The sequence below is a fragment of the Armigeres subalbatus genome, chromosome 1 (genome assembly GCF_024139115.2).
Source record: "Armigeres subalbatus isolate Guangzhou_Male chromosome 1, GZ_Asu_2, whole genome shotgun sequence".
Taxonomy (NCBI): Eukaryota; Metazoa; Arthropoda; class Insecta; order Diptera; family Culicidae; genus Armigeres; species Armigeres subalbatus.
Window position 1 is genome coordinate 85,844,300 of NC_085139.1, and position 11,254 is coordinate 85,855,553.

General features: G+C 46.0%; 1 protein-coding gene across 1 annotated transcript; it reads right to left on the reverse strand.

Annotated features, from left to right (window-relative positions):
* Positions 1 to 5,046: 5,046 nt before the first annotated feature.
* On the reverse strand, positions 5,047 to 8,027 carry LOC134206325 (uncharacterized protein K02A2.6-like). The gene is made up of 4 exons (XM_062682025.1): positions 7,634 to 8,027; positions 7,535 to 7,588; positions 6,849 to 7,429; positions 5,047 to 5,664 (listed from the first exon to the last, which is right to left on the reverse strand). The coding sequence occupies exons 1-4, from the start codon at positions 8,025 to 8,027 to the stop codon at positions 5,047 to 5,049; spliced, it is 1,647 nt and encodes a 548-aa protein (XP_062538009.1).
* Between the last annotated feature and the right edge of the window lie 3,227 nt (positions 8,028 to 11,254).

Here is an 11,254-nt window from a genome sequence, read left to right on the forward strand (position 1 = left end):
TTAGAAAGTACGTATAGGCTCATGTGCCTAAGAGTAGCGAAGCGCGTACTGTACCGTGTCGCACTTTTTGATGCACTTTGCGTCATCACCGGTATGATGCCTATTGACATCGTTATCGGTGAAGACATAGAGTGCTTCGAAATGCGCGGCACGAGAGGCATCCGTAGGACTGTCAGGTTGGCCTCAAATCAAATGGTCAAATGGCAGCGTGCGTGGGACAGTTCCATTAAGGGTAGATGGACACATAGGTTGATACCGGAAATAGGTACGTGGGTCAAGAGGCGCCATGGGGAAATCACTTTCCACCTGACCCAGGTCCTTACAGGCCATGGTTGCTTCAGACAGTACCTACACCGGTGCGGACACTCGGCCTCGCCTGAGTGCCCGGTGTGCGCAAGTTTAGAGGAAACGGTGGAACACGTGTTGTTCGTGTGCCCGCGTTTTCGCACAATGCGTGACCACATGCTTGCCACATGTGGTCTGGAGTCTGGACAACCTAGTCCGGAGGATGTGTAAAGATGAAGTTGGCTGGAACGCCGTTTTATCGGCTATCGTCCAAATCATCTCGGAGCTACACAGAGGGTGGCGCGTGGACTCGAGGAATGGCTAGTTCAGGCGCAAATAAGAGGTGGTCCAGGGGTTCGGAGTCGGCTTCATGGGTCATACCGGTGCCCTGTGGTCGTATTCGATCTTTTTATCGAACAAGTGGTCGCGTGAAGAACAACATGGTATCGTCGCTTTCGCGGCGTCGGTCAACCGGACGGGTTCCGAGCCCGAGGAAGGAAAGGGGTCCTCGTCAAGGCTGGGGCAGGCGTAGGCACCGCGTCGGCAAGTCCCTCTGTGTGCTGGCGAATAGGCCCTATCGCAGAGAGGTCAATTTGGGGTGCACGCGGCATCATCATTCTTGATACCAGTCGTGCAGAGGGAAGCAGGCGCGAAGTCGACCCTTCCCACCTTCCGAGGATATAGGGCGTGGTAAGGCCACCTGGAAAGCCGGCAATGCGCTGACACGACACGATACTATGGTGTTCTTCTAAAAAAGCGAGTCACGATGTTCGATGCTGCAAGGACACGCAGCTAACCTCGAGGGTGCGTTATGCACTGGCCCCCTATTGAAGCATTACTTTCTGGTTGTACCGAAGGGACGATGGACTTGGCGGCAACGGAAACGGTTTAGCGGGTGGGGGATGCAGTCCTGCCTCCCTCGTTTGCTGTTGGAGGTGGCCCCTAACCCCGCACTTCCTGGACAACCCAGGATGTGTTGAGCAGATTCCCCCTCCATTGCTTAGGAAGAAAAAAAAACACACAAACACTAATTTTTTTTTGCTGTTTTTTTTTTGTGCTGTTCAACCAGTAATAAATTCAGCAAAATGTTTTGCTGTATTTACAGCAATCAAGACAGCAATGCGTTTTGACAGAACTATTGCTGGTTTCCAGCAATTTTATCGCGGCTAAAACTTTACTGGTTTTTTTAGCAAAATCTTAAGTTTGTTTTTGTCAATAGTTTTCATTGAAAATATGGTAAAAACATAATCCCCCCATATTCAATAAGTCTTGAAAAAATATGTATACGCTGCAAACTGCTAACGAACTGCTGTTGTCATCTCCAAACTGCAAATTACCAATTTATTCCTCGGTTCCGCTTTCGCCTATGTCGCAACATGGCAAATGAAATGAACGAATAAGTGTTTGGCATATACATTGCTAGATGTTCAACAATGTCGTAAAATTTCTGGATTTTCAGCTAACAAAACCAACTTAGCTGAAGTTTCAGCAACAGGAAATTTACTGATGCAATTCCAGCAATTCAGTTTACTGGCAACGATAAATAAATTTAGTGTGCACACACACACACACACTCACACACAATTGCGAACCTACGCCGCGCCTGCCTACGGGCACGGAGGCGGATGTAGCGAGCACGCACAGAAGAGGAGGCCTGTGTCAAAGTGCCAACGCGAATCCATGGAGTGACGCCTATAGGGTCGTAATGGCCAAAACACGTGTGGCGATGGCCCCCACAGAGCGGTCCCCGGAGATGCTGGAGAGGATCATAACGGGGCTCTTCCCACGTCATGACCCAAGTCCCTGGTCGCACTTTGTGGAGCTGCCAGAGGCCAGGGGTGGCCGACCAGCATATAGGCCTGTGCAGGAGTTCATCAAATTCACTCACCCGATGGATTTTGACATTTGAGCGGGTCGTCTACTCGAACAAAAGTTCATTTTGCGACCCGCACAAACGTCATAATTGCTTGGGGGAGTTCATTTTGCGTTAGTCTATTCAGAGCAAGATTACTTTTGATAGACATCGAATCATTTATCATCGAAATCCTATTGGGATTGCTGGGTAGTACCAACCATTCTTATAGCCGGGTGATTTTCTAATTCTCGAACTGTCACTTTTAAGCAGGGTTGGTCATTTCTCACACTTCGTCTTGAAATGTGTAGAGATTTTACAAGTAAAGAGAAGTGTATTGATTCACACAAGGATTCACACTCAAGAGCGTTCACACGTAGAGTTGTCGCAAATTAATCGATTACTTCGATTAATCGATTCATCGTTGAGATAATCGATTAATTTTGAATCGATTATTACCCAACGATTAATCGATTCAATAATCGAGAGGAATCGTGAGTAATCGATTAGTTACTAATCGATTAATCCGAATTTCACTACATCATAAGGATGTCGAAAATTAATTGATTATTTCGATTAATCGATTCATCGTTGTGATAATCGATTAATTTTGAATCGATTACTATACAATGATTAATCGATTCAATAATCGACAAGAATCAAGAGTAATCGATTAGTAACTAATCGATTAATCGGGATTTTACGACATATCTATTCACACGTGCGTATGATTGAAGCCGAGAGAAACATGATCGATAAGCAGTGAGAATATTTTCGGTCGCGTGTGTTTTGCTGTTGTATATAGATCCGCGGGCAGCATGGACTATGTCCAATGGCTTGACGATCCCTCCTCAGGCCATCTGCGAGTTGTGGGGCTTGCCTAGGATGTGGTGGGGTTTGACAGTGGGCTCTGTTAAATTCCTATAAAAAGCTGCATGCATCCGCAAGTAGGCCCCACCAAAACGACCGTGTGCCGCTCAAAGCGCACAAACCCAAGTCCTGGTGTTAGGTGGGACGCTAAACAGCCCTGACACGATGGGCCTCGGACGAGACAGGAGGTTTGCGCAGGTCCAATAAGAGATGATGCGACTCGATATAATCGGCGAAGACCTAGGCGACGAATAAAGGATCACGATTAGAAGCTTGGAACATGGAACTGAAAGTCGCTAGGTTTCGCAGGTTGCGACAGGATGATCTATGATGAATTACATTCCCGCAACTTCGACGTCGTGGCGCTGCAGGAAATTTGCTAGACAGGACAGAAAGTGTGGAAAAGCGGGCACCTTCTACCAAAGCTGTGGCATCACCAACGAGCTGGGAACCGGCTTCATAGTGCTGGTTAAGATGCGCCATCATGTGATTGGGTGGCAGCCAATCAACGCAAGGATGTGCTATCTGAGGATTAAAGGCCGTTTCTTCAACTATAGCATCATCAACGTGCACTGCCCACATGAAGCGTGACCCGACGACGAGAAAAAAGCGTTCTACGCACAGCTGGAGCAGACATACGATGAATGCCCACTGCGGGACGTCAAAATCGTCATCGGTGACATGAACGCACAGGTAGGAAGGGAGGAAATGTATAGAGATGTATAGATATAGAAATTTTATGCCGTCGACTAGCACCAATTGCAAGGGAGTTCGTGGGGCAGCACCAGGCGGGTTTTATGGGCGAACGCTCCACCACGGACCAGGTGTTCACCATTCGCCATGTACTGCAGAAATGCCGCGAATACAACGTGCCCACACATCATCTATTCATCGACTTCAAAGCTGCATATGATACAATCGATCGGGACCAGCTATGGCAGCTAATGCACGAACACGGATTTCCGGATAAACTGACACGGTTAATCAAAGCGACGATTGATCGGGTGATGTGCGTAATTCGAGTTTCAGGGACATTCTCGAGTACCTTCGAAACCCGCAGAGGGTTACGGCAATGTGATGGTCTTTCGTGGCTGCTATTCAACATAGCTTTGAAAGGGGTAATACGAAGAGCAGGGATTAACACGAGTGGTGCGATTTTCAATAAGTCCGTCCAGCTATTTGGCTTCGCCGACGACATAGATATTATGGCACTTAACTTTGAGAAGATGAAGGAAGCCTACAACAGACTGAAGAGGGAAGCCAAGCGGATCGGACTAGTCATCAACACGTCGAAGACGAATTACATGATAGGAAGAGGTTCAAGAGAAGACAAAGTGAGCCACCCACCGCGAGTGTCCATCGGTGGTGACGAAATCGAGGTGGTAGAAGAATTTGTGTACTTAGTGTTACGATGCGAGGATAGTCGAGAGAGATAACATAACAACAATTAACTTTATTTGGTACTCATAACTACATTAATTAAAGAACATATTAAAATGTGCAACCGGCGTGTTCTGTTGTTGTAGCCTCGCTACATGACGTGACGTGCATCCGGTTGATTGTCAACTGTCAGTTGGCTGTCGGGTGACAGCCGTGAAGAAAAGGCGAATAGGGTGGTACTCCAACACCTCCCCTTTTAGTAGAGTTGATACGGTTCGTAGCGGATAGGTGCATATCGCTGTCTCGATGAGCGACGCAGGAGCGCTTCATTAGGGTCGGCTGGTCTAGTCGGAACTCGTACTCGACGTTGTTGATTCGTTGGCTCAAAAAGCTCCTGCAGAAATTCCCGTTGCATTTCCGAGAAACCTTCTGGTTCAGCTGGTGGACGTTCTATTGCAGCTGCGGCAGTGGAACCATTCGATTGGTTTAGACCCCAAGCTCCTAACAAGAGGTCCAACGGAATATTTGGTTCAGCTTGACTTGATGCTACGTTGTCGTCATTGTAACGTTTCCGCAGTTGGTTACTGTGTGAGCGGATAAGACGTTGCTGCTCTGGAAGCCATACGTTGTACATAACTCTGCCTATACATTCTACGATTTCACCTTTGCACCAGGTCCAGTTGTTGCCATGGTGTACTTGGGCATACATTGTCTTGCACTTCGAAGGTCTTGTCTTTTGCACCATGTTTCTTGTTGAACTGGCGATCTTGGTTGCTGTTTGTTGCTTTGGAAAAGTTGCTCGGTGGTCGAAGAAGCTCCAAAGATATACGCATCGGACGACCGATCAGGATTTCAGCAGGTGATTTTCCACCAGGTGCACTCCTACAGGGTGTTGATCGGTAGCAGGAGAGGAAAATGTCGAGTGCTTCATCTAAGTCTTTCCCTCCCGCTTGGATTTTCTTAACGGTTCTCTTAAACGTGTCAACAAAGCGCTCCGCCTGTCCATTGCTTTGAGGATGAAACGGTGCTGTTTTGAGGTGCATGATCCCATTTGCCTCACAGAATCCTTCAAAAGCGTCACTTGTTAGTTGCGCTCCGTTATCGGTCACTAAAACTTCCGGCATTCCAAATCTACCGAAAATTTTCCGAAGGCTAGCAATCGTTGCGGCGGTGGTAATACGTTTGGTTGGAATCACTTCCGGCCATTTAGAGAAAGAATCAACAACAATCAGGAAGTACGTGTCGTTTAGAGGGCCCGCAAAATCCGCGTGTACTCTCTGCCATGGTTTTTCGGGAATTGGCCACGATTGGAGCTTAGTTTTGGGATCGGATTTCGCAACCGCGGCACATTGGGCCAATAAACATAACTGCGTGCTAATGACCGCATACGATCAATTCCAGGATGTCCTCTATGGAGTTGCTGGATGACCTTCTGCTGCAATGTTTTCGGTACCACAATTCGGTCAATGTACATTAGTACATCTCGAGCACAGTAGAGCGATTCTCGACGCAGAAAGAACTGATGAGCCTCCGGAGTTCCGGAGAGAGATTTTGCGTCTTTTGGCCATCCGTTTTGCACAAACTTAATAACATTTTGCAGCGTCCGATCCTGACTGGTCTCAGCGGCAATCATTTTATATGATACCGGGAGTTGTTCGATTGATTGACAAACAATGTTACAGATTACTGTTTCGACTTCAATGGACGCAATAATGAAGTCCTCGTCTGGCTTAACGTGTGAATTTATTAGACGAGAGAGGATGTCAGCGTGGCCGAAGTGATCTGTTGATATGTACTCTATACGGAAGTCATATAGAAGCATTGTGAGAGCCCACCTTTGAAGGCGATTCGCTGTGTATAGAGGTATACCACGCTTTGACCCGAAAATCGCTAATAGTGGTTTGTGGTCGGTCTGAAGAACAAAGTGCCTTCCGTAGATCATCCGATGAAACTTCGTGACCGCATACACCAACCCCAGAGCTTCCTTTTCTATTTGACTGTAGCGGGATTCGGCTGGTGTTAGGCTTCGGGATGCATGATAAATGGCTTTCTCTTGTCCGTCTGGAAATCGATGAGCAATGCGGGCACCAATGCCCACGTTCGACGCATCTGCTGATACAACAATTTCAAGGCGAGGATTGTAGTGCGTCAACATAAGCGGTGATTGGAGGATTTCCTTGAAGCGATCAAAAGAGCGTTGGCAGGCATCCGACCAACGGAAGGTGGAACTCTCTTTTAGCAGTTCATCAAGCGGTTGGCGAAGTGTACGCATTTCTCGAATGTACCTTCCATAATAATTTATCGCACCTAAATACGATCGGAGTGTCGAGACATCGTGAGGCGGAGGCATGTTTATAATTGCCTTCACCTTATTTGGGTCAGGACGTGTACCTTCAGAATCCAGAAGTTGGCCCAAATACTTCACCTGGTGCATGAAAAAACGACACTTTTCAAGCTTTACCGTGAAGCCATATTCTTGCAAACGCTGTAGGACAAAGTACAAATTCCGCTTGTGTTCTTCGGCATTCCGACCGCCGATGAAAATATCGTCGAGATATGGGCATGTACCTGGGATACCGCTCAGCATGGCATCCATAATCTGCTGGAACGCTCCAGGTGCAGTCTTAACACCGGGAGACAGACGGTTGAAGCGGTAGAGACCCTTGTGGGTGTTGATTGTAAGCATTTTTTTGCTTTCCTCATCGACCTCAACTTGCAAATATGCATCTGATAGGTCGATATGGCTAAATACTGTGCATTGCGCCATTCGATTGAAAATGTCCTCCGGAAGTGGTAATGGGTAGCTGTTAGATTCAAGGGCGTTGTTCAATCCGGTGGAAAAATCCGCACAAATGCGAACGGATCGATCCGGTTTGCGGACCACAACAATTGGAGCCGCCCAATCTGCATAGGTTACCGGTGTGATGATGCCTGAGTCTTCCAGTCGCTTCAACTCGTCCTCAACGATGGCCTCCATGTTGTACGATACTGGCCGCTTGGGTTTGAATATCGGCTGAGCGTCCGGCTTGAGTGTGAGATGCACTTGTGTTTTTGTGCAAAGTCCCATACGGTTGGTAAACACGTCGGGAAACTTCTCTTTCAGTTCGAGCACCTACTGATCTGGTTGTGGATTGTTGACCAGCTTACAAAACGATGAGAATGGAACGTCCCAGAGCCCAAACTCATCCATGAGGTCTGAGCCTAAAACATTTAGGGAAAAGTCAGCTGAACATACGTAACAATTACCTTCCTTTTGAGTTCCGTTGATGGTATACGATGCTCGAAACATGGCTGCGATACCCAACTTTTGTCCGGAAGCTGTTTGAACTTTGCAGTTCGGTGGAGATGTTTGAGGTGCTCCAACATTGATCCAATTTTGTTTCGAAATGATGGTTATGTCGGAGCCCGAGTCCAGCTGCAGTTCAACTGGAACTCCGTTGATAGCCGTCTCCACATATCGCCGGCTGCGATTAACATTCTTGACTGTCACAATCTTTGATGCGTACTTCTTATTATTTTGCTGCTTCCTTCTGGAGCCAGATTTGGATGCGAAACAGTAACAGTAGCCGTCCTTATGGCCGGTCCGACCACATTCATGGCACCTATGGTTCTTGAAAGTGCACTGACTGGAAAAATGCATGCCGCCGCATGACCAACACGGTGTTTTAGGCGTGTCGGATTTCTTGCCACCAAACTTTTCTTTCTTATGGCGGTTGCCATTAGAGAATTCGCTCGAACAGCATGTGTTGCAGCAGCTCCGGCGGTGGGGAAGATTGACTACCGATAAGAACGGTGTCTTTCTTCAAGTTTATCAAATTTTGCACTCCTCCACTACTTTTTCCAGGGTGATATCCTGCGTTTCGTTGATCTTCGAAAGCAGGCGCATTCGTATGTCAGCATCCTTGGGTGAGCGTAAACCACACACGAAAATAAGGCACTTGAATTGGTCTTCTTTGCGCTCCTGCAGCTTGAAGTCAACACAAGCTCGGTTGACTTTGCAGGAGTAGGAGATAAAATCTTCGTTTTCGTCTTTCGCCGTCTGCAGACACTGATATCGACGATGGAAAGTTGGAACCGGACTACCAAAATGGTTTTAATTTGGCAACCGTTTCCTCGAAGGAAAACTCCTTTGAAAGCTTTGGAAGAATGAATGAAGTGTACCTTTCATGTGCGGCAGGATTGAGTTTACGAAGCAGCAGTCGTACTTTTGCGTCGTCGTCTAATTTGGAAGCATCCTTCTCGAAGAGGTCCGCATATCTGGAGAACCAGGCGTCGAAAGAGGATCCTTTCCAAATCGTAAGCGAATTCCGTGATATTGCTCGCTAGGGAATCCAGAATTAGTTCGTTCCGACTGGTATTCTGGATGTTCCCCTGAATGCTTGCCATTTGTTCTGCCATCCGGGTCATCAACGAGTGTTGATTGCTAAGCAGCTGTAGGATAGTTTCCTTGAACGGCTGATCCCCAGTCGAACTCGCTGCAAGAGCTGCTGCTCCGGGTGTAGGTCCAGGCATGGTGAAAACGACACTCGCGACGCGATTGTTTTGATACAATTGTTTTTTTACGAAAAAAACCGGCACGACTTTTTACCGACTCGTCGCCACTTTGTTACGATGCGAGGATAGTCGAGAGAGATAACATAACAACAATTAACTTTATTTAGTACTCATAACTACATTAATTAAAGAACATATTAAAATGTGCAACCGGCGTGTTCTGTTGTTGTAGCCTCGCTACATGACGTGACGTGCATCCGGTTGATTGTCAACTGTCAGTTGGCTGTCGGGTGACAGCCGTGAAGAAAAGGCGAATAGGGTGGTACTCCAACACTTAGGCTCACTGGTGACTGCCGAAAATGATACCAGCAGAGAAATTCGGAGACGCATAATGGCTGGATATCGTACGTACTTTGGACTCCGCAAGACGCTCCGATCGAATAGAGTTCGCCGCCGTACCAAACTGACAATCTACAAAACGCTCATTAGACCGGTAGTCCTCTACGAACACGAGACCTGGACGATGCTCGTGGTGGACCAATGTGCACTTGGAGTTTTCGAAAGGAAAGTGCTGCGTACCATCTATGGTGGGGTGCAGATAGCGGACGGTACGTGGAGGAGGCGAATGAACCACGAGTTACATGAGCTGCTGGGAAAACCATCCATCGTTCAAACCGCGAAAATCGGACGACTGCGGTGGGCCGTGCACGTAGCCAGAATGTCGGACAGTAACCCAGTAAAAATGGTTCTCGACAACGATCCGACGGGCACAAGAACGCGAGGTGCGCAGCGGTGAAGGTGGATCGATTAGGTGGAAGATGACTTGCGGACTATCCGTAGACTGCGTGGTTGGCGACGTGTAGCCATGGAGAAGACTCTTATATACCGCACAGGCCACTTCGGCCTTAGTCTGAATAAATAATAAAAAAATATTGTAGATCCAGTTGATTATCTTAAAGATAAATCGTCTAGCTCAAACCTTTGTACGGGTATGTGGCGGGACCATCATCATCATCATCATCATCAAACCGAACTGAGCTCTTGCGACAATCGCATTTTCTCTCATTTCCGGATGTCGCAACTGCATCGTGAATGGTGGTGATGGCGCACGACTATGGTATAGATGCGCACTACTCGCGATGCAGTTGCGACATTCAGAAATGGGAGAAAATGCGATTGCCGCGAGAGCTCAGTTCGGTTTTCAACTGGATCTACAATAAAATGGCCTATGTTTAGGCGCTCACATCAACGTATTAACGTGGAAGATTTAGAGCATAGACTGAATGTATGCATTTCGGTAAACAGCAAATTGTAGGTATTTTTCCAACCAATTCAGTTAAAAATTTAGGAGGTTCATTAAAATAGCAAATGTTATCGTTCGAGCATAGGGGAGCGGGAGCGAAAGAGTCAAAATTTGAATCACTCTAAGCTTCTGTTCAAACCAGTAACAAAGGTAATCAAATGAATTATCTTATATTTTGTTTTACGTATAGTTTACGCTGGGCGGTCGTATCTTGTATATTGCAATTTGCGTTGAGTTCGCCAAATGCATGAAGTTGCAGCAAACTTGCAAAAGATCTTGCATACAGTGTTGCTGGTTATTTTATCTTTTAATAGCCTATTCAGATTACGCCATTAATGACATAATAATTGGCGTTTCAGGGTAAATACGCTTTATGATGTCATTATTTACGTAATATTCCATACATTTTGCGCTGTCAAAACATACCCACTAAAAAGAGTCACAAAGAATTTATTACTAACAATTATTACGAGAGAGCTTTCGTTCTAACTGGAATGCAGGGAGAAATTCAACAAAACAAAACTGACAAGCGTCACGCTCTCTTTGCCAGAGAGAAAATTCTCTCTGTTTTCATTTTGTTTCGTAGTTGACAGTCATGCTCTTTCTGTCGCAGCAGGGTCGAATGCATGTTAGATGGAAATCTTCTGAGCGCTGAAGAATAACTCGGATTGTGATGGTTTTGTGGAAAGCATTTTATATGATGAAAAATAATGATGATAATTATTTATTCTCCACTTATTCAACATGAATTGTTTAAAAATCAGATGCTCTCTAGAATTAACATGAAGTATTTAACTTAAACCTATATTTAATAGAACAAATCGAATAAATTTTCAAAGTTCAAGGGCCAATGCGGAAGACAATTTAAAACGTAGGAATGGTTGTAAAACGAATATATTTGATGAATAAACATGATTTCATAAATTGTTTCAATTCTGCTCCTTGAATGGCTTAATATACTTTGGATCTCAACATTTTCACGTGGGACAACTGTACGATTTGAATGGGATGTATATATATAGTAGAATAACCTTAAATAAAACATGGATTGGTAATGCATTAATTCATCC

What these genes read in the sequence shown, in the direction of transcription:
- LOC134206325 (XM_062682025.1), bottom strand. Translation starts at nt 8,027, where the DNA reads ATGCATTTTTCCAGTCAGTGCACTTTCAAGAACCATAGGTGCCATGAA. An exon ending in CAACGGAACTCAAAAGGAAG is followed by an intron (nt 7,589 to 7,633) that starts GTAATTGTTACG and finishes TAAATGTTTTAG; the next exon opens with GCTCAGACCTCATGGATGAG. An exon ending in CGTTCCATTCTCATCGTTTT is followed by an intron (nt 7,430 to 7,534) that starts GTAAGCTGGTCA and finishes CAAAAACACAAG; the next exon opens with TGCATCTCACACTCAAGCCG.